The sequence below is a fragment of the Neophocaena asiaeorientalis genome, unplaced genomic scaffold, assembly GCF_003031525.2.
Source record: "Neophocaena asiaeorientalis asiaeorientalis breed wild unplaced genomic scaffold, Neophocaena_asiaeorientalis_V1.1 scaffold134, whole genome shotgun sequence".
NCBI lineage: Eukaryota > Metazoa > Chordata > Mammalia > Artiodactyla > Phocoenidae > Neophocaena > Neophocaena asiaeorientalis.
The window spans coordinates 26,092,876-26,114,125 of NW_020185339.1; the positions used below are offsets into that span (position 1 = coordinate 26,092,876).

General features: G+C 50.8%; 2 protein-coding genes across 3 annotated transcripts in view; both read right to left on the minus strand.

Annotated features, from left to right (window-relative positions):
* Window positions 1–6,747: 6,747 nt before the first annotated feature.
* Window positions 6,748–17,361, minus strand: SOAT2 (sterol O-acyltransferase 2). Of its 2 annotated transcripts, none has more exons than XM_024736847.1 (15): window positions 17,155–17,361; window positions 16,715–16,770; window positions 16,069–16,205; window positions 15,658–15,717; window positions 15,203–15,310; window positions 12,518–12,794; window positions 12,035–12,104; window positions 11,378–11,462; window positions 10,827–10,872; window positions 10,486–10,615; window positions 9,955–10,052; window positions 8,768–8,866; window positions 8,110–8,245; window positions 7,417–7,562; window positions 6,748–7,208 (listed from the first exon to the last, which is right to left on the minus strand). In XM_024736847.1, exons 1-15 carry the CDS (start codon window positions 17,261–17,263, stop codon window positions 7,158–7,160), a joined length of 1,608 nt encoding a protein of 535 aa, XP_024592615.1. In that variant the 5' UTR covers window positions 17,264–17,361; the 3' UTR covers window positions 6,748–7,157. The 2 variants fall into 2 exon arrangements, with proteins under 2 accessions (XP_024592615.1, XP_024592614.1); XM_024736846.1 differs by having other exon boundaries at window positions 6,756–7,208; window positions 17,143–17,361.
* A 1,164-nt stretch (window positions 17,362–18,525) lies between these two features.
* IGFBP6 (insulin like growth factor binding protein 6) overlaps window positions 18,526–21,250 on the minus strand; it is a 4,151-nt gene continuing 1,426 nt past the window's right edge. Inside the window, exons 2-4 of the mRNA XM_024736368.1 lie at window positions 19,711–19,850; window positions 19,435–19,554; window positions 18,526–18,848 (exon numbers count right to left, since the gene is read on the minus strand). Coding sequence (XP_024592136.1) covers window positions 18,726–18,848; window positions 19,435–19,554; window positions 19,711–19,850 — 383 coding nt within the window. The 3' untranslated portion in view covers window positions 18,526–18,725. The remainder of the gene's footprint in view (window positions 18,849–19,434; window positions 19,555–19,710; window positions 19,851–21,250) is intronic.

Consider the following 21,250-nt stretch of genomic DNA (forward strand, 5'->3'; position numbering starts at 1 on the left):
AAAAGACATAATGATTGCAAAGGAAAAAGTAAAATTGTCTTTATTTGCAGGTGATACAATCATCTGTTTAGAACATTCTGATGAAGCTACAAAAATGTTACTAGATCTAGTTTAGCAAGGTTATAAGACACAAGATATAAAATGCAGAAACCAATTGTATTTCTATATACTAGCAACAAACTATTGGAAGTTGAAATTAAAAGACAATATCATTTACAATATCATCAAAAAAGGAAATGTTTAGGGACAACTCTGATGAACGATGTGCAAATTCTATACACTGAAAACTAGAAACAGTGCTAAGAGAAATTAAACGAGACTTAAATGGAGAGGTATACCGTGTTTATGGATTGAAAGACACAGTATTGCTGAGATGTCAGTTCTCCCCAAACTGATCTAGAAAGTCAATGTAATCTCAATCAAAATCCCAGTATGATTTTTGTAGAAATTAACAGTTGATTCTAAAATTCATGTGGAAATGAAAGTGATCTAGAAGAGCCAAAACCAACTTTGAAAAAGAAAAAATAGGAGGACTTATACTACCTGATTTCAAGACTTAATAAAAAGCAGTAATCAAGACAGAGTGGGACTTCCTTTATGGCGCAGTGGTTAAGAATCCGCCTGCCAATGCAGGGACACGGGTTCAATCCCTGGTCCGGGGAGATCCCACATGCCTCGGAGCAACTAAGCCCACGCGCCACAACTACTGAGTGCGTGTGCCACAGCTACTGAAGCCCCCGCGTCTAGAGCCTGTGCTCCACAACAAGAGAAGCCACCGCAATGAAAAGCCCGCGCACTGCAACCAGAGAAAGCCCGCGCACAGCAACGAAGACCCAATGCAGCCAAAAATAAATAAATAAATAATCCTTTCTCCTTCCCACTTCCTTTAAAAAAAAAAAACAGACAGTGTGGTATTAGCATAATTATAGATCAATGGAACAGAAATGAGAGTCCATAAATAGATCCATACATATATGATGAACTGGTTTTCAACCAAGTTGCAAAGGCAATTCAGTGGAGAAAGTACAGTCTTTTCAACAAATGGTGGTGGAACAACCGGCTATTTATATGCAAAGTTAAGTTAGATACCTCCTGTTCTTAAAATGGAGGAAACCTCATGTACTGATGGTGAGCATGTAAATGGCTCTAAGTCTAGCTATTCTGGAGAACATCTGGCTGTTCTTAGTGAAATTAAATATGTCTTAAGAACAAGTTCCTAGGAAATCGCACAGAGAACCCCTGTCTTCTCAAGCCCATGCTAAATATCCACTACTAAATGTCCAAAGAACATATATAGGGGCTTCCCTGGTGGCGCAGTGGTTGAGAGTCTGCCTGCTAATGCAGGGGACACGGGTTCGAGCCCTGGTCTGGGAAGATCCCACATGCCGCGGAGCAGCTGGGCTCGTAGCCACAACTACTGAGCCTGCGCGTCTGGAGCCTGTGCTCCGCAACAAGAGCGGCCACAACAGTGAGAGGCCCGTGCACCGCGATGAAGTGTGGCTCCTGCTTGCCGCAACTAGAGAAAGCCCTTGCACAGAAATGAGGACCCAACACAGTCAAAAATAAATATAAAAGTAAATAAATAAATAAAAGATTACTATAAAAAAACATATATAAAATGTGGTGCATGCATATGATGGAATGAACTATCAGAAATTAGCAGAAATTAACTGACTTTGCCTGTAACACCCTTGTGCATCTTTTAAAACGATGGATGAAATGGGATAAGAATTATGGCATAAATTACTTTATATAAATTAAAAAGGTACAGTACAACACCGTATTTTTCAAGAATACATATAGGTGTGTCATGTCTTAGAGCGGATACGTATGGTGCAGAGGAAATGGCAGTAAGGGACGGAGGAACTGGAGTAAACAACCCATACTAAAATATGGAGACCCATGGGTGTGAGAAGCCAGCAAGAGTGAGCTCAGACAACTCTTTCCAGAAGTTTGGCTATGACAGAAAGCTGAGAAGTGAGACAGCTTGATGAGAATGTGGGGTGAAGAGATGATTGTAGTAGAGGAGCGTATCTGGATGCCAATGGGAGAAATTTGATAGGGAAAAGGACAGGGTGGTGCCCAGAACTCATCAAAGGGACTAAGTGTTTGGGATGGTGAGAGAGACTGGCCTTTGATGTGAAGATGTGATGGGCCAGCGCAAATTAGGGGACCACAGAAGAGTGGAGTGGGTGTTATACGGGGGTTCCTGGACAGGCAGGGAAATTTGGAGAAAACACAGGACAGAATCAAAGGGGTAAAGAGAGTGAGATTGAAGCAAGGGAGTGGGAACAGAGTTTGGGGACACAGGTAGGGCAGGGTGAGGAGACCCCAGACAGGAAGACAGGGTTCCTAGCCCTAGCATGGTAGCACAGCCCCACTGGGCAGGAGGGTGGCCAGAGAGCCCTCATTGCCTCCCACATTCATCCCCACTCCAGGCGCTTCCACCCCGAGTCCCCACTGACCCCAGGCAGCTCCGATGCTGCCCTCTGGGTACAAGGGTAAAACAAGGGTGCTGCCAGGGGAAAGGGGTCCTCCTTTGCACAGGCTCAGAACGCCTTTCCCCTGATACCTCTATTCCACTTCAGCCCAGCTTCAAGGCATCCTTACCTGGACACACTTCTCAGACTGGGAGTCAGGGTCTTGAAGGGCCCGTGAGAGCTTTGGTGGAGGAGGGGGTCTGGATGTGTACAAACCTCCATATCATGAACAAATTGAAGAACCCAATATAAAATAAGGAGATGATATCTCCCTGCTATTGGATTAATTTCCTTACCGGAGAAAAAAGGTAAAATTTTGAAGAAGATGAAGGAGGAGGGCTTGGTTTGGTGTATTCTAGCGCAGTGGTTCTCAAAGCGTGGTTCTTTTTTTTTTTTGGCGGTACGTGGGCCTCTCACTGTTGTGGCCTCTCCTGCCATGGAGCACAGGCTCTGGACGCGCAGGCTCAGCGGCCATGGCTCACGGGCCCAGCCGCTCCACGGCATGTGGGATTCTCCCAGACCGGGGCACGAACCCGTGTCCCCTGCATCGGCAGACGGACTCTCAACCACTGCGCCACCAGGGGAGCCCCGAAGCGTGATTCTTGGATCAGCAGCAACAGCATTCTCTGGGAACTGGTTAGTAAAGCAAATTCTCAGGCCCTACCCCAGACCTCATGAATCAGAAACTCCTGGGGTGGGGTTCAACCGTCCATATTCACAAGCCCTGGAGGTGATTCTAATGCATGCTCAAATTTGAGAACCACTGTTGTAAGGGGATTTTTTTACTTCCATCTCCAAACATGTGCTTCTTTTTAGCCATGTTGCTGCTGGGACCAGTGGCATCAGGGTATACAAGTGAAGGCTTGGACTTGGCATTAGTATGGGGAAGGCCTGGTGTGGAGACAGGTGAGGAGCTTCCTCATTCTCACCACACAGGAGCCTGGAGACCAGCTCTGGAGAGCCCCTGAGCAGAGGTCAGGACTGCAGGGATACTGGAAGAACATGACTCAGAGGGCCTTGGCCCTACAGGGATGAGGTCATTATAGCTGGTGTTCCCGCCTTGGGGACAGCACAGGAACCGCCGAAGAGGTACGTGACAACTTAAGAACATATCAGGAGCAGCTAAAGAGATTCTAGTCGTGTACCCCAAAAATACTTTCTGGAACCAAAAAAACATTATTTTTAACAACAAAAAATATCAGCCTATTTACTGAAAGAAAGAAGTCTGGTCACTGGCGGGACTCAAATTAGTGGCTTGGAAGAAGAAGTGGAAAAATATTTCAAAGCACAGAGCAAATAATACGAAGACATGGAAATAATGAGGAAAATACGAGATTTGGAGAAGAGACCAGTAATCCTAACATTCAAATATTTTAGTTCCAAAAGAAAGAAAAGGCATAAACGGAGGAGAGACAATACTTTAAAAGTAGAATATTTTGCCGACCTGAAGAAAGTTCTGAGCTTGCAGACTGAAAGGGCATAGGAAGATACAAAAAGAGAAGACATACATCTAAGCATGGAACTCCTGAATTCCAAGATTAAAGAAAGATATTTTCAAGTGTCTAGACAGAAAAAGCAAGTTCTTTACGAAGCGAAAAGGATCAGATTGACACAGGACTTTTCATCGGCAACACTGGAAGTTAACAGTAGGAATACTGAGAGAAAAGGAAGGCTATCCCGGAATCTCATACCCAGCTGAGGAAGCATTCACTCGTTAGCACAAAAGAAAGATATATGGAGCTATAAAGGATTCAGAGAGTATATCAATCCCATATCTCACCTGAGGAAACTACTGAAGAAAATTTTGGTTAGAGAACAGAGAAGTCAAGATAGAGGAAGATGAAAAGGAGAAAGAAAAAGCAGTGAGCAACAAACCTGGCAAAATATTATACTGGTAAATGTTTATGGCAGGGCTTCCCTGGTGGCACAGTGGTTAAGAATCCATCTGCCAATGCAGGGGACACGGGTTCGAGCCCTGGTCCGGGAAGATCCCACATGCTGCGGAGCAACTAAGCCCGTGTGCCACAACTACTTAGCCTGAGCTCTAGACCCCGGGAGCCACAGCTACTGAGCCCACGTGCCACAATTACTGAAGCCCGCGCGCCTAGAGCCTGTGCTCCACAACAAGAGAAGCCACCGCAATGAGAAGCCTGTGCACCACAACGAAGAGTAGCTCCCACTCACCACAACTAGAGAAAACCTGCGTGCAGCAACGAACAGCCAAAAAAATAAAATAAAATAAAAATAAATGTCTATGGCAATTGGGCTTCCCTGGTGGTGCAGTGGTTAAGAATCTGCCTGCCAATGCAGGGACACGGGTCCGAGCCCTGGTCCGGGAAGATCCCACATGCCTTGGAGCAACTAAGCCCGTGTGCCACAATTACTGAGCCTGTGCTCTAGAGCCCGAGAGCCACAACTACTGAAGCCCGCACACCTAGAGCCCGTGCTCCGCAACAAGAGAAGCCACTGTAATGAGAAGCCCGTGCACCGCAACGAAGAGTACCCCGACTCGCCACAATGAGAGAAAGCCCACGCACAGCAATGAAGACCCAATGCAGCCAAAAATAAATAAATAAAATAAAATTTAAAAAATTAAAGAATTAAATGGGCAAAAGACTTAAATAGATTGTTCATAAAGGAAGATACACGAGCGGTCAATAAACACATGGAAGAGTGTTCAATGCCATTGATTATCGGAGAAATGTAAATTATAATTACACTCCACTAGAATGGCCAAAATAAAAATGGACTAGCAAAATCAAACATTGGTGAGAAGTCCGGTGCCCAGCTAGAGTTCTCATACACTGCTGGCGGCGATGTAAAACGATATAACCACATTGGGAAAAAGTTTTGCACGTTTTTATAAAGTCAAGTGTGTATCACCTCTATGATCCAGCTATTCTGCTTCTTGGCATTTACCCAAAAGAAATGAAAAAATTTACCCACAAAATGATTTCTATATGAATCTTCAGAGCAGCCTTATTCATAGCAACCCCAATTCAAATGTCCATCCACAGGTAAATGGATAAACAAATTGTGGTATATTCATAAATGGAATACTGCTGGGCAGGAAGAAAGTATAAACAATTGATACATTCAAAACGTGGAATAATCTTAAGAACTATGGTCAGCAAAGCAAGGCTACATCCCTACAGGAGTACATACTGTAGAGCTCTATTCATGTGAAGTTGTAAAAGAAGCAAAACTGATATATGAGGGTGGAAATCAGAAAGTAGTTGCCTTTGGCTGGGGAGTAGACTGGAAAGGGGCATGAGGGAACAGTATGTCCCCATATAGTCAAGACACTTCTAACTTAAATGTCCTTTTTTTTTTAACACCTTTATTGGAGTATAATTGCTTTACAATGGTGTGTTAGTTTCTGCTTTATAACAAAGTGAATCAGCTATACATATATCTCCTCCCTCTTACATCTCCCTCCCACCCTCCCTATCCCACCCCTCTAGGTGGTCACAAAGCACCTAAGTGTCCTTTTTTTTTTTTTGGCCGCAACGCGCGTGGCTTGCGGCATCTCAGTTCCCCTACTAGGGACTGAACCTGGAGCACAGCAGTGAAAGCGCTGAACCCTAACGGCTAGACCACCAGGGAACTGCCTAAATGTCCATTTTATAGCTGTGGAAGCTGAGGCTCACGAAGTTAAAAGATTCGGCTAAGGTCTGTACAGGAGGTTCCTCTCCTGGGTCCTCTGAAGGAAAGGAGGCCCAGCCACGTGCCCTCTCAGGATGTGCCGGAGGTTGCCAGGAGCAGAGGATTCAAGGGTTGGGGAAATGTGATCTGAAGGAGTAGAGGTGGAAGAGGGGACGAGGCTGAGTTTTGGGGAGATGGGGTGGCATAGAAGAGGTAAGGGAGAATGTCACCTAAGAGCCTCAGCCCCTCCCATCACAAAGTCTTGCCTCTGCAGACTTTGCCTGTCTTCAGTCATGCCTGTCAAAAGTGGGTCTTCACATAGAGAACAGACTTGTGGTTGCCAAGGGGGAGTGGGGGTGGGGGAGGGATGGACTGGGAGTCTGGGGTTAGTAGATGCAAACTATTACATAGAGAATGGATAAACAACAAGGTGCTACTGTATAGCACAGGGAACTATATTCACTGTCCTGGGATAAACCATAATGGAAAAGAATATAAATAAGAATGCATATATATGTATAACGAAATCACTTTGCTGTACGGCAGAAATTAACACAACACTGTAAATCAGCTATACTTCAATTAAGAATTTTTTTTAAGTGGGTCTTCAACAAATGATGAATGAATGAATAAAAAGCGATACAAAGAGTTTATTATTGTATTGTAACGAGCACAAAGAAAGAAACAAACACCTCTCAGACCTTGATGGCCCGAGTTGCTTTAAGTCACCCCACCTTCACCAAATCTGTAAGGCCCTTCGTGTCTCCCCCAGTCTGAACAGCCATGGAGTGAGAGGGGGCCTTTTGCCCAACCCACGGGGCTGGGGGCTCAAGAGCTACCACCGTTCTGAGTCTGTGCTCACCTGTCCACAGGTCCACAGATCTCAGTCCTTGGAGCTCTCTGGTGGGGTCAGGCATGGCAGGCCCCCTTGACTCAGAGCTAGGTCTGGGAATTCAGAGAGGAGCCCGGGTCCCAGGCTTTGCAGGCAGAGAACTTGGCGGTGTCATCTGGGCAGTGAGTGTGCCCTGACTTCTATGTATGGCAGGACCAAGATCGAGGTGTCACCAGCCCCCAGAAGGTTGTCTGTGCCAGAGAAAGGTGAGTTGTGAATAAGGTCCCTCCCAGCGCCCACCCTGTGCATCTAAAACGTGGGAGCCCATCCTTCACCCCCAAACCGGGCCCTGGCCCCTGACCGTGGCTGTGGAACTGGGCAACAAGAGGGGGCTGGCTCTTGGGAAGTGGAGGCAGGTCCTCCTGGGTGGGGAGCTGAGCGAGGGTCATGGTCCCTTACCTGGGGCAGGGGGCAGTGGCGCTGTGCATACCACTCCTGGCAGTACAGGCTGACCTGGATGCCCTGGCCCAGAAAGAGCATGGTCCACATGAGCACGTTCCACGCTGGGCCCGTGCGCCGGTCATGCATCATGAAGTTCAGTGGCCCTGATGCAGGAGGAAACGTTGTCACCTCCGCTCCAGATACCTGTATCTAATCTTCCTGGCTGCCTTCCTATCTCAGGGCGCGGGGAAGAGTTGGAACAGGAAGGCACCATTGAGGAAGATCTTGAACCCAGCTCCAAAAGCTCACGGAGGTCTCAAGTGGCTCATGTGAAACGAGGATTCCTCAGTCTACACTTCAGTATCCTGGATCTCTTACTAAACCTCCCAACCTCCCACCAGTTTTCTCCCCTTTGTCTCCCTGTATGTGTGCCCTGCTCAGATGCTCCTCTCCAGCCAGAGGTCTTTTCCCACATCCCCCAGGATATCCCTTTGCTGCCTCCCTCCCTGCTCCCAAGTCCATCCGTCCTGCCCTCCCTCCACCAACTCTCACACACAACTCTGATGCCTTCCCCCAGAAGGCACACACATTTCCCCCTTCTGTCTTGGGTACGTGGCCTCTCCCATCAGTCTGGAATCTCCAGGAGCGGGACTCCAGGTCCCTTCCCTCTGGCTGTCTCCCTCTCCAGGGGCATAAAGAGGCCAAGCTCACCTCCAATGAAAAGGAAGAGCAACAGCATGACAGGGTAGAAGAATCCCAGGACGAAGCAGCAGATGTACTCGTGGACCACTGCAGAGACCAGGAACACGCCCAGCATGGCTGCCCCTCGGGCCTGGCCACCAAGGAGCTGGCAGGAGCCGGGGGTAGGAGGGTGGAGTGAGTCTCCCTAAGCCCCCTCCACAAAGAGCCCCCTCCTTAAGGAAGCCAGAGATTGTGTAGTACAGTGGAAAGAATATGGGATTTGCGATCAGAAGGGCTGACATGTCCTATTTAAGAGCATTTTATTAGCCCATCGGGCCTTAGATGCAACTTTCAAAAGGGGATATAATAATACTTCTCAGGGTTACAGGGCAGATTATGTAGTATGTGAAAATTTTTGGTAACTGAAAATTGCTATATACATGTTCCTTAGAAGGCTAAGGAGGGGAGAAATGCCCTGTGGAGCAGGTGTAGTTGAGGACAAGGAAGGAAGGAAGTTAGATCATAAGAAGGAATTTCTGCCCATTGGGTTGGGTAGAATGGGGGCAGGTGAAAGTCAAAGGGGCCCTTAGGTCTGGAAAAGATGAATGGTGCAGAGAAAGGGAAGGAGAGGATATCCCAGAGAGGTTCCATTAACTTTGGGGGCTGACGGGGTATGCAGAGCCCATACCCACAGCCCATCCTGATATACATAGCTGTACAGCCAGTCATGGACCACCACGTTCCAAGTGCGGTAGTAGTTGGAGAAGGACGTCGAGTTCCACCAATCCTGGGGGGGTGTTCAGGGGGGGAGAGGAGGTGAGCATCAGGGCCCTGTCTCTGCCCAGGCCCCAGCTTCTCTCCCCTGCTTCCTGCCCCCTCTCCCAGTGTTCTCCACAAGGGCTGGCTCCCAGCAGGAGAGAGACAGCAAGCAACCTCCCAACTCCCTCTTCAGCATCTGGGGTCCTTGCCCTCCCTCCTACACTCCCTTTCAGGAGAAGAAGATTCCAAATTAGCATCCCCATAAGAGCAGTTAGCCCTGGCTGGTCAGGGGGTAGAGGGGTGACAATACAACCATACCCAGAGGAGCACATTTCTCACTGTGGAAGATTGACAGCACAGCTGATGTTGAAATCGTGCCCCACAGGGTTAAGAGAAACTGGTGACTAATGGAAATTCTTGAGCTCGTCTTACAGAACAGCAGGTAAGGGAACAGCTTGTTAAAAAACCCTTCTGCTTGTAACCTGCCTTCACTGACTAAGCCTTAAATTATTTTTTTTTACTCCTTAACTGCCCCGTATAGATAACACCTCTGATGTATGGGTCACTATAGTAACAGGGGGCATAAGTTTTCCAGGAACTTGGAGTTGGCTCTTGTCTAGTTCAAACGGGCTAAGACTGGTTGGGACCACTGACCCTAAAACTGGGCTTGCACAGGTGTCGGATGAATGACCTTTTGACATCAGAGGGCCCAAAACTCCACCCTCAGATCATGCTAATTGCCTCCATTTTTTTTTTCTTCTTTTTTTTTTTTTTAACACCTGTGCAGAACACCGATTACCTCACCTTTTCCCTACCTCCAATCACTTTTCCCCATACCTAAGATCATCTTGCTTCTTTATCCCATAAATATCTCAAGCCCCTGGCCTTTGGGGAGGCGAATCTGAGGTTGTGCTCCCTTCTCCTCACTTGGCTGCCTTGTGAATAAACCCTCTGTCCGCTGTAAACCTTGGCGTCTCAGTGTTTGGCTTACTGCGAATTGGTCAAATGAAACTGGTTCGGTAACTAGGTGACAGCCAACATAGCCACCATCCTCCCCACATCCTTCCCTAGCCCTCCCTGCATCCAGCTCCCAAGTAGCCCAGGTCCAGGCCCCACCCGATAGAACATTCTGTCTCCAAATCGTAGCATCTCTGCGAAGGCGTTGAGCCAGCAGTGAAGGAATGCAAAGAAGATGAGCAGCAGCATGAAAATGCCTGGTAAGTAGAGACAAGGGGCTGCACGTCAGCCTGGCCCCCCGATCCCCCACGAAGCCCCAAGGGTTCCCCCAGGAAGCCCTCGCCCAGCAACCAGGGCCCCAACTCCCACCAATCATTTGTTAATCATTCACTAATTCATGTACTCATTCATTCATTCCATTTGCTTATGAAGCCCATGCCAGATGTTGGGGATACAGAGATGAATGTCCAAACCTCTGCCTGTTGGGAGTTCATAGAGCTGTTGAAAGGTAGGGAATAGGTGGCAATCTGAAGTGAGACCCTGACGATGAGCAACCATAGGAGGGGGCAGATAAGGGAGAGTCAGAGGGAAGAGGTGTTGAAACTAAGAGTGAGCGAGCGGAGGGAGGGGCTCCCTGCTAAGTCTTCCCCAGGGTGCAGCCTTCTGCAGCCCTGCCTCTGGTGGGCATACCTGGCAAGGTGGCGTGCATGATGGAGAGCACCAGGGCACGGGTGCTGAAGGGCTCCCTGCTCATGTTGGCAAAGACAGGAACACAGAGGCGGCCCAGGATGAAACAGGCATAGAGCACGCAGCCCAGGGCCTGGGGAGGGGGTGGAGGACGCATAACTTTGAAAGGAATCATTGGTCGCTGCCCCTCCTTCTGAAATCAGACTGTGGCCCAGCAACTGCATCCTCTTTCCTTAGCGCCACCCTCTGACCTCTTCCCCAGGCCTCCCTTACTTCACTCCCAGAAACGTCCCCTCAGCCACCATGAGTCGTGGGTAGTCCGCCCTTTGACCCCATCTTCTGACCTGGGCAAAGTTCTTGGCCACATAATTCCACCTGACGTTGGGTGTCCTGCAGCAGCAATGGGGATAATATGTTTCTCATCCTTTTATCTTGTTCCTGCCTGGGCCGGGGCCCAGCGCCTGGGGCCCTCTCTCCGCAGCCCCCTCAGTTGCTCAGGGCTGGGAGGATTATCTGGAGAGGTGGGGGTCTAGAACACTTTGGACCTTCTATAACAGAGACGACAAGTGGATTTTTAGCTTGAGTGTCTACTAAGGTGGCCAACCATCTGGAGTTTGCCCCAGACTGAGAGGTTTCCCAGGATGTAAGAATTTCAGTGCTAAAACTGGGGCAGTCCTGGGCGAACCAGGACAGTTAGTCACCCTTGTGTCACCATGAGCTGGGGCAAGGAGAAGGAGTAATATACCTGCTCCTTACTTCCCATTTTTATTATGGGGTGCTGCCTGAGAAAGTGGCCAGTGTCTGGGATGAGGCTAAAGACCTCAGGGAGAGGAGAGTAGAAGGGCTAGATCCCTGACGGGCCTGGGCATTTGGGGGAGGGGGTGCAGGGTCTTACCTGGGGTAAGTCTCCCTGTAGATGAGTGTGGGGCAGAAGAGGAAATAGAGGTAGCTGGAGAAACTGGGGGCCCGGATCCCCTCACCTGGGGAGGAGTAAGAGGGGTCCATCAGTGAAGAGGGAAGGGAGAGAGGACACAGCTGGGTGGGATGCTGGGGAAGGGCAGTGGGACCGGTGAATAGAGCTGGACAGGACAGAGGTGGGGGGGTGAGGAGCTGGATATTGGATCTGGAGGTGGAGTGGCGGAGGTGAAACTGGGCAGGAGCTGAACCTGCTCTTTAGCGCCCTCCTTTTGCTTCCATTCCAGGCACCCCCATTTTCTGGCACAGGACCTGCTGTGGCCAGAGCTTCATGTGGCACCCACAAGTTGCACCACCCACTTCTCTCTCCTTCTGTTCTGACTACCTAATGGAAGGCGCTCACACCCTGGGTCTTAATAAGAATGAGCCAGGAGTCCTGGGCAGCAGGGGAGGGGTATCAGAGGTGGGACCTAAGGGAATGACTAAGGCCCACAGAGCCCACTTGGGGGCCGGAGCTGTGAACCGTGGGCAAGATGGCCTTAGGAACTTGGAGCTTTTATGAGGATCCTGCAGCTGCTGGCTTCATGCAACCAGCCAAGAGGACTGAGTTCACAGCAGCGCCTGCTGAAGGCCTCACCTCCTCTGGCCCGAAGTGTCCCAGGCACAGTCTCTCTCAGGAAAGAGTAGCTTTTCATCAGGAGCCTGACCTGAGATGGAATGGAAAAGAGGTTAAGGTGCTGTGGGACTTTGAGCAGATCACTTAACCTCTCTGTGTCTCTTTTACGAGAGAGGGGCAGGCAGATTGTAAACTTTGTACGGTCAAAACCCATACTTTATCTTTTTGTTGGACTGTCTTATAGCCTAACACAGACGGCTGCTGGGATGAATCGAGGGTAAAGGGGTACCGGAAAGGGCAGAGACTCCAGCTGGCCAGCCCAATCGATTATATTTGCATAGCAGTGTCCGTTCGTTCGTTTACATTTCCTTGGAGCCTGCTGGTTGGCTCAAATCCCTCGCAAAGGACTCCGCCCCTGGTAAGTAGCTCCGCCCCCACCAATACAGTATCCAATGCCCTCCTTCCCAGGGGCCCCGCCCACCACTGGTCCCGCCCATCACCTACCTGCTCAAAGACTAGGACACAGCGGGAGGCTGGCGGGAGCTGATACTCCACTGCTACATGGATTGGAAGGATGCTGAGCACTGCTGTGTGGCCGGCCAGCAGCATGCAGCCCAGGCCCACCCCCAGCGTCCAGGCCACTCTGGACTGGGGCCTCGCCCACAGCCGCAGAACCTGGTAGGGCAGCAGCAGAGTGGACAGGAACATGGGGACCCACGTTACCAGCGCCAAGGGCAGCTGTCCGAAGCTGAAGATCAGTAGGTCAAACTCCAGCATCAGCCTGGGAGTGGGGAAGGAGAGACAAAGAAGACAGGTGTGAGGCCCATCCTGTCCGCTTCCTCTGCAGTCAGGGCTCTTGGAAGATAAACTGAGGCATTTTGCCAAGGTTGTGAGCTCCCCATCTCTGAAATTGTTCAAGATGGCACCTCTGTCGCCCAGGACTTCTAGCAACAGGGCATTGCCCGAGGAGACTCAATCATGGGATGGCTTTGCTTCCAAATAACCTATAGAGCCCTCTGTGGCATTGCAGAAGGGTTCAGTACATCCCATGCCACCAGTGTTAGGGTATGAGGTGCCTAGAGTTTAACTTTGATTTTTGTTAGTTTTGTACTTTTGGAGTGTCTGGAGCTGTAGACTTGAATTAATAGAAAGCAGGTTGTTGAGTGTTTTGTTTGCTTAGGTTAAGAGTATATGGCTTGGGGACTTCCCTGGTGGCACAGTGCTTAAGAATCTGCCTGCTAGTGCAGAGGACATGGGTTCGATCCCTGGTCCGGGAGGATCCCACATGCCGCGGAGCAACTAAGTCCGTGCGCCACAACGACTGAGCCTGCGCTCTAGAGCCTGCGAGCCACAACAAGAGAAGCCACCGCAATGAGAAGCACACGTATCGCAACGAAGAGTAGTCTCCCCTTGCCTCAACGAGAGAAAGCCTGCGCACAGCAACGAAGACCCAATGCAGCCAAAAATAAGTAAATAAAACAAATAAATTTATTTAAAAAAAAAAAAAAGGGGCTTCCCTGGTGGCGCAGTGGTTGAGAGTCCGCCTGCCGATGCAGGGGACACGGGTTCTTGCCCCGGTCCGGGAAGATCCCACATGCCGCGGAGCGGCTGGGCCCGTGAGCCATGGCCGCTGAGCCTGCGCGTCCGGAGCCTGTGCTCCGCAACGGGAGAGGCCACAACAGTGAGAGGCCTGCGTACCGCAAAAAAAAAAAAAAAAAAAAAAGGAGTATACGGTTTGGGACTTCCCTGGTGGTCCAGTGGTTACGAATCCACCTACCAATGCAGGGGATGTGGGTTTGTTCCCTGGTCAGGGAACTAAGATCCCACGTGCTGCAGGGCAACTAGAGAGCCCGTGTGCCACAACTAAGATCAAATGCAGCCTAATTAAATTTTTAAAAATTAATTAATTATAATGTATTATAAATTTATTAATAATTTATTATTAGCTAAATAAATTTAGCTAGTTTATTATTAGCTAAATTAATTAATTAATTTTAAAAAAAGAGTATACTGTTTGGGGAATTCCCTGGTGGTCCATTGGTTAGGACTCGGTGCTTTCACTGCCGTGGCCGGGGTTCAATCCCTAGGGTCGGGGAACTAAGATCTGCAAGCCTTGCTGTGCAGCCAAAAAAGAGTGTATGGTTTGTAATGGTGAAAAATTAGAAAATTAAAAGCGACCCAAACGTCCATTAGTAAAGAACTAAATGAACAAAAGCTGGCACTTCCAGACTCTGTGGTCATTAAAATCAATGGACCAACATGGAAAGATCTCTAATATGGGTCATTAGGGAGTGAAAAGGAAACAATAGGTACAGTAAGTATCTTATTAATGTAAACCTCCATAAAATACATTCCCTTGGTTCTTATATACATCTGGAAGTGGATGCATCGAAATGCTCTGGAGGGAAGCTCTCAAAACCATTAAAAATGTTACTCCTGGGGAGCGGTCTGGGATGGAGGGGGGTGATGGAGAAGGAGCCATCTTACATATATTTGAAACCTTTCCTGAGATTTGATCCTTAATTATAAGGATGAACAACAAGTTTGCCAAAAGGAAGTGCTTTTGCTGAACCTCTTCCCTTTACTGCTTCCTAAGCCATACGTAGGGTGAGGTGGGGTCATGCAAGTCCAGAGCCCCAGGGGTCTACAGCTCCCTGAGGCTCATCCCCAGAGTGGGGAGGTGCTTTTTGGGGGAAGCAACCCACCAAGGCACTTGTGTGCACAAGATCTTGTCTTCCCCACAAGATTGGGAATGCCTCACAGAGAGGGCTGGGGTCGGCCCCTCATCTCTCTGCCCCCCCAGGGCTGGTACTTAGGAGGGGCTCCCTGGAGGTTACTTGAACCGAACACCACTGCCTTGGAAAGGACTGTGTGAGAGCGGTGGGGTGGGAACCATGCTTGTGTGTGCACATACGTGCATGTCTGCCTCAGGACAAGGGTCCAATTGAGAAGAATTTGAGCGGGGGAGTAGTGTTCCCAGAGGGCTAACTCTGGAAAAACAGACCAAAGGCTATCCAAGGCTGTGCTAAGAGGACTTTTGGGGTGGGAAGGCGGTTGGAAAGCAATGCTGATGTATGTCTAATAATCCAACGGGCCTGTGCTCTCTCAGGCCGGTGGCAAGTGGAACACTGGGAACCCAGGTGGTCTGATCTTATCTGTGGGCCTATCCCGAGCGGGAGGGGTGCCTACCTGCCCTCATCGATGAAGTCGATGGCCAGGGTGCTGATGATGAAGACACACAGGCCGGCGACAAACATGTGGTAGATGGTGCGGAAATGCTGCACCTCCATCAGCTCGCTGGAAGGACGGGGGCCCGAATGTCAGTGGGAGAGTCCTGAAGGTCATGCAGACTAGCTCAGGCACTGCACACAAGTGGGGATGGGACCTAGCGATTGGGAACTTGCAGCTATGGGCTGCAATATGGCTAGGACTTCTGTCCAAAGCTCTTTCCAGCCCAGACAATTCTCATCCTGGTGGCCTTTCTTCCACAATCACACCCAAGGCAAATAGAGAAACAGAACCTTAGAAAACATCTCCAAGTCTCCCCCAAACCACCTAGAGCCTGAGGATGACAAATGAGGCGCCCTGGTTCCCCAGACAAAGCTCTTTCTTTTCTTCTCATCCCGTCCTCACCCCCGACTTACTCAAGCAGGGACTTGCGGTTGATGAAAACTTTCCGTTTCCCCAGGGATGGCTCCCGGGTCCTGAATTGAGACAGTTGTTCTGGGCCAGGACCCAAAGGAAGAAGGCAGTAGGCAGAGGGTAGGGCCTTGCGGGACGTCAATATTTGGGAGCCGAGGGCAGTAGTAGGGGAAGGTCAGGGTTAGGGCCAGCGGGCAGGACCGGGTGGAAGGTCAGGGAGGGCCAGGGCAGACCAAAGCCCAGCAGTGGAGGTCAGGAAGGCAGAGGTGATAAGGGGAGAAGAGGGAAGACTGAAGTTGGAGTTACATCAGTGCTGGCAAAGGGCACATGGGATAGCATCTGTGGCTCATAATCCTTACGATGGAGGGGGCTGTGCAGCCCCTCCCCAGCCCCCTGGCTGCTCAGACTCTTACTTGCACAAGGAATCTGGAGGGATGGAGGGCACTGGTCTGTCTTGTGGCAGGTAGGCTTGAATAGCCTCGCACATGGCCTGATCCAGCAGCTCCGTCAGCTGACCTTGTGCTTGCTCCAGCAACTGCGTCTTCACAGCCTACAGGACAAAGCAGGGCAGGGCCCGCGGTCCCTCCATCCAGTCAGCCATCCTCCCACTCACCAAGCATTGACTGAGCCTCCCTCCATGCCAGGCACATTGCTAAGTGCTAGGGATGGAAAGATGAACAAGCATGGCTCCTGCCCAGACGCTTCCACCCCCAGTTTAACACCCTCTGGTTTCCCAGGGCAGCAGTGAGGATCCAGGAAAGATAATTTCAGACTCTGGGTCTGAACCTCAACCACCTTGTCATCTCTGATCCTACTCTCTTCTCCCTGACCCCAGCCTTCCCTCTCCTGACCTCTAGCCCCACTAACAGAAGACTGTTCACTGGCTGACCTTTGGCACCTGTCCCGATGACCTGTGTTTCAAACCCCTCCATCTTAACTCGTAGCTCTGACCTGAGGGGTTTGAACCCGAGAACAAACTGTCTTTATCATTAAGCCAGTCCTCCCCCCTCCCTCCCTCTACTCCAGGACCTGTCGGTTTTGACCTCTGACCTCCCTCACCTGCATATGTCGGGTCCATTGTAGCAAATCTGGGCCTCTATGTGTCTCATTGTTTCCTAGGATAAGGGGTCAAAGGGGAGGAGTGAGGGTTCTGCTGCCTAGTGCAGACCGAGAGGCATCCTCTGACCAGGAAGTGCTTTCTGTGTGCTCAGCAGTCTCCCCACCCCCAACTAGTCAATATCTAAAGGTGGGGAGCCTGATGACATTCCTGGAAATAGGGTACCCAGGGAACGGGAAGCTACTCTAATCACCATCGGGGGTAAAAGAGTCAGAAAGATAAGGCAAAGTACTGAATAGCTCTTTTCTCCTCCCTTCCCCAGCTGGCTAGTTAGGGGGCAGAGGCTGGGATCTGCCTTCACTGGCCTCCCAGGACAGCAGGAAGGATTGAAGGTAGACAGCAGGAACCCCCTCTCGACAGTGCACCCCACCTGCAACCCCACCTGGGCATTCTGCATTCCCAAAGTGGGGCTCCCCTTCTCTGGAGGGCCGGTCTTCCTTCTTTCCTCCTAGCCCTTCTCTCCTCCACAGGTGGGCCGCCCTTGGCTCCATGATGTGTGTCTTGACTGGGCAGCGGCAGCTGGTAAGTGTTCCCTTCCTTCCTTCAGGCTTGCCTGGCAGAGCTCTTATCTCACTCAGCTCCTCTGACAGCTCCAAAGACTAAAGTCCTTTCAGGAGGAGGGGTTATAGATTATCCGATCCATGATCCCCTTCCGGAAGGCAGTACCATGTCAGCTAGAGGCTCTGCTCTACCGGCTGTCACAGGGATGGACACAACCCCTGAACGAACAGCCCAACCACCACCCAGATGCCCAGCTCCCTCCCACAGGAATGGGAGCTCTGCACCCATACATGTCATGGGGAGGGGGACTTTGCCCCTCTGAGGCTTATCACCTGGTATGGCTGCTTCCCAATCTCTTTCTCAGTAGGCTGAAGGTTGCGAAGGAGTCAGAAACATCTTCAGGTATGAGGCACTCAGCTCCCACAGACCATGATAAGGTGCGTGAAAGAACCTTGTCAACAAAGATTTCTGTGCATCTGATTAGTATTCTGTGAGGCTGGTACCTGTGACGACTGCGGTACTGTGGCCCCTCCAGGGAAGGCTAGGGGCTGGGGGCCCTGAACACCACCTCTTCCCTACACCTGCTTGGGCTAGCAGGTAGGCAGAAAGGAGGCAAAACAATCACTTAATCAGCACCTGAGGAATGCCAGGCATTGTCACATATGGAAGAACCAGATTTAAATCCTCCCTCAGTCATTTACTGGCTGTGGAATTTCAGGCAGATGACCCTAATAGTTTAAGCTACAGTTTCCTCCTCTGAAAAACAGGGGTAAAAGTCCCTACCTCATAAGGTTATCATAAGCATAGAATGAGGTAAGCATAAAATGAGTCCATAAAATGGTCCAGGGCGTAGCCCATGGCAAGAGTGCAACAAATAATAATTTCCTGAAGAAGTAACAGAAGGGTAAGTGCCTTGAGAGTTCCTCTTTGTTGGGTTCCTGGTGGGGATTAACTATTAATCGTTCCTCTCCCTTTGTGTCCAAAGATCAGCGTTAGAAACAAGGTCACAACCTCAGACCAAGGCCACGGCCTCAGTGTCTCCCTGCCCCCACCTGCTGCCTTCCACTCCCTGGTGGGCAGTTGGGTGAGGTTTGAGGCCATGAAACGTCTACCAGTGGCTGTCTCTGTCATTCCCAGTGTGGCAGGAAGGACAGATGGTAGTCCACAGGAGAAGAGAGCTGCTATAAGAGGCTGGACAGGGGTAGAGAGAAGGGCCAGGGACTCCACAATGTGAGAGGTGAACACAGAGACGTAGGCCAGAGACCCCCAACACAGCTTTATTTACACCCCAAGCCAACACCAACAATCTTTCCATGTGTGAGGCTGACAATGGGGCAGGGCCTGCAGGTGGAGTGTGGGGCTCTGGGCCCCTGAGTTACTCAGCACTCAACAAATAACCCAAGATGACAGCCCCACGCTCCTGCCAGTGGCCATGCAGTCTCCCACCCAGCCTTAGCCACTGCTCCCGGTGGGGCAGGGGGAGCTTCCATCGCCGTCTGGGGACCCGGGCAGGGGCTGGCCCATGCGATCCACACACCAGCAGGGACCTCGGCGCTGCCCCTGGGAGGAGCGGCACTGGGGAGAGAGGCACAAGAATCAGAGGTGTGGCCCAGGAGAGATGGGAGGGGCCCCGTGGGTTGGGGGACGGGCTGTCAACTCCTGAGTCTGAGTCTGTGGAAACATCTGAGTGTTCTCGGGACAGCGAAGCCCGCTGGGTTCCCTTGCATGGCTTCTCTTCTCCACCCACCAAACTGTGCCTGTTCTTCTAGGCCAGAACAGTGGTTCTCAAAGTGTGGTTTCCAAACCAACAGCATCAGCATCACTAGAGGCCGCGTTGGAAATGCAAATTTTCAGGCTCTGTGGGCGGGGCTCAGCCACCTGTGTTCACACCTGGGTGATTCTGATTGCTCCTCACGCATGTGAACCTCTGAGTTAGGCATTGCTTAGATAGTCTAACCTCTCAGTTAGGCATTGTTTAGATAGTCTAACTCCTCTCCCATAGCTGTGGTTGGTTATTCTCTATGTTTGTGTGGGCCCTAAAGTTGGGAGAGCCCTAAGGGCAGGGCAAGTGTCTTATTTATGCAACTTTGTAAGCCCCCCTACCCAATTGCTAGTAGGACCCTTGTACTGATAGACCAAGGGAGGAGAGGAATGGCCTCACCTGCCGCTTCCGGTAGAAGCCCCGATGGTCACAGTTAGGCACGTAGAGGGTGTGAGCCCCGCGGTAGATCTCGGTCTGGAGCTGCTGCAGCACTGAGTCCAGATGTCTGCGGCAGGGGCCCTGGAGGAAGGGATAGCTCTGCTGCAGAACCTGCTGGCCCCACCAGCCAGGCTCCCAGGATTGGGATGGAAGACTCGGCCAAGCCCAAGGGAGCAGTCTCAGATGGGAATCTCCAGGACTCTCCAACCCTCCCGTTCCCTGCAGCCCCAAACGCACCATCTCGGTGTCTTGGACGCCCCCAGGATTGGGCCGGGCGGGAGTGGTAGAGGTCCCCGGATTCCTCTGTTGGTCTCTGCGGTTCATATCCTGCTGGCGAGTTGTCCCTGCTTGGGGCTTACTCTCCTTAGGATTCTCCCCTACAGCCACAATGGGGAATGGGGAAGAAGAGGCCGGAAATCAACCAGATGTCAGAGGCCAGAGCCGAGCGGAAATGAGCGGGGCTTTCAGAGTAGTGAGGGGGTTTACAGTTTGGCTCCACTGTTACCTTCTCCCGGCCTCAGTTTCTTTCTCTGATAGATGGTAATATTACCTTTCATGATAATATCCCCAGACTAGTATTTTTAAAAATTATTTATTTATTTATTTTGGCTGCACCAGGTCTTAGTTTCTTCATGTGGGATCTTTAGTTGCATCATGTGGGCTTCTTAGCTGTGGCATGCGGACTCTCAGTTGCAGCGTGCGAACTCTCAGTTGTGGCATGAATGCGGGACCTAGTTCCCAGACCAGGGATCGAAGCCAGGCCCCCCGCGTTGGGAGCATGGAGTCTTACCCACTGGACCACCAGGGAAGTCCCCTGCAGACTAAGGCTTTAAGGCTTATAAAGGAGAAGCACTTTGGAAAGCAAAAATCAATACGTTCATTGATTGAGGAGCCTGGGGCTTTGGGTGAAAAGACCGGGCTGTTCCACCAGAGGCCAGCAGGGGGTGCACCAAGCCAGGGAGATGGGGCAGAAGAGCAATGGCGGTGAGAGGGGGTCAGCAGGGACCCAAGTGGAATGTGTGTCCTCGCTGTGACCCTGCTGTGACTCAGCCCACCCCTCCCAGGGCTGAGACATGGTTACTTTGGGGGCACTGCAGTGGGGGCCTCTCCCTTCTGGTCCCCTGAGACTCAGCCCAGCTCAACCCCAGTGGTCCCAGGAGCATGTGTGATTCAGCCCTTAACCAGGAGGTGGAAGGCGGGCAGGCTGCAAAGGTGCAGGAATGAGCGGCTTCCAACCTGCAGGCAGCTCCTGGCTCTGGAGAAAGTTTCACACGTTGTACTGGGGGGTTTGGGGAAGGCTCAGGATGGGAAGGGAAAGTCAGGGTGTCAGGGCAAAGAAAAGACAGGGAGGGGAGCGGGCACTGTTTGGAATTTGCCCCAGCTGTAAAATGAGATATTATGAGCCCTGAAGTTGCTCCCATCTGCCTGCTACTCAAAAGCCAAGAACCATTTCCTCTGCAATCCTGAGTCTGATCCCTCTTCCTCCACACTCCTCAGACCTTGCCCCTCATTCCCCTCTATTCAGCATCCTACAGCGACCATGCTGCCAGCTGCCTCCTCTGACCCAACCAGACCACCTCTTTCCAGGAAGACCCCTAGCAGCCTGGACTCAGGCACTTAGGACTGAAAGAAACTCCAAGTTGATTTCCCATCCTTCCCTGTGGAAAAAACTGGGAGCTCAGATGCCCCTGGGGTGGGGGCCGTTTGTATTTCCTCCTCTTCCCGTCTCCCTGCTGCCCCCCATCTTTCAGGTTCTGACTCACTTCTGTGCCTCCCA

What these genes read in the sequence shown, in the direction of transcription:
- SOAT2 (XM_024736846.1), bottom strand. Translation starts at nt 17,263, where the DNA reads ATGGAGCCAAGGGCGGCCCACCTGTGGAGGAGAGAAGGGCTAGGAGGA. An exon ending in AACCGCAAGTCCCTGCTTGA is followed by an intron (nt 15,311 to 15,657) that starts GTAAGTCGGGGG and finishes CCGTCCTTCCAG; the next exon opens with CGAGCTGATGGAGGTGCAGC. An exon ending in TATATCAGGATGGGCTGTGG is followed by an intron (nt 8,246 to 8,767) that starts GTATGGGCTCTG and finishes GGCTCCTGCCAG; the next exon opens with CTCCTTGGTGGCCAGGCCCG.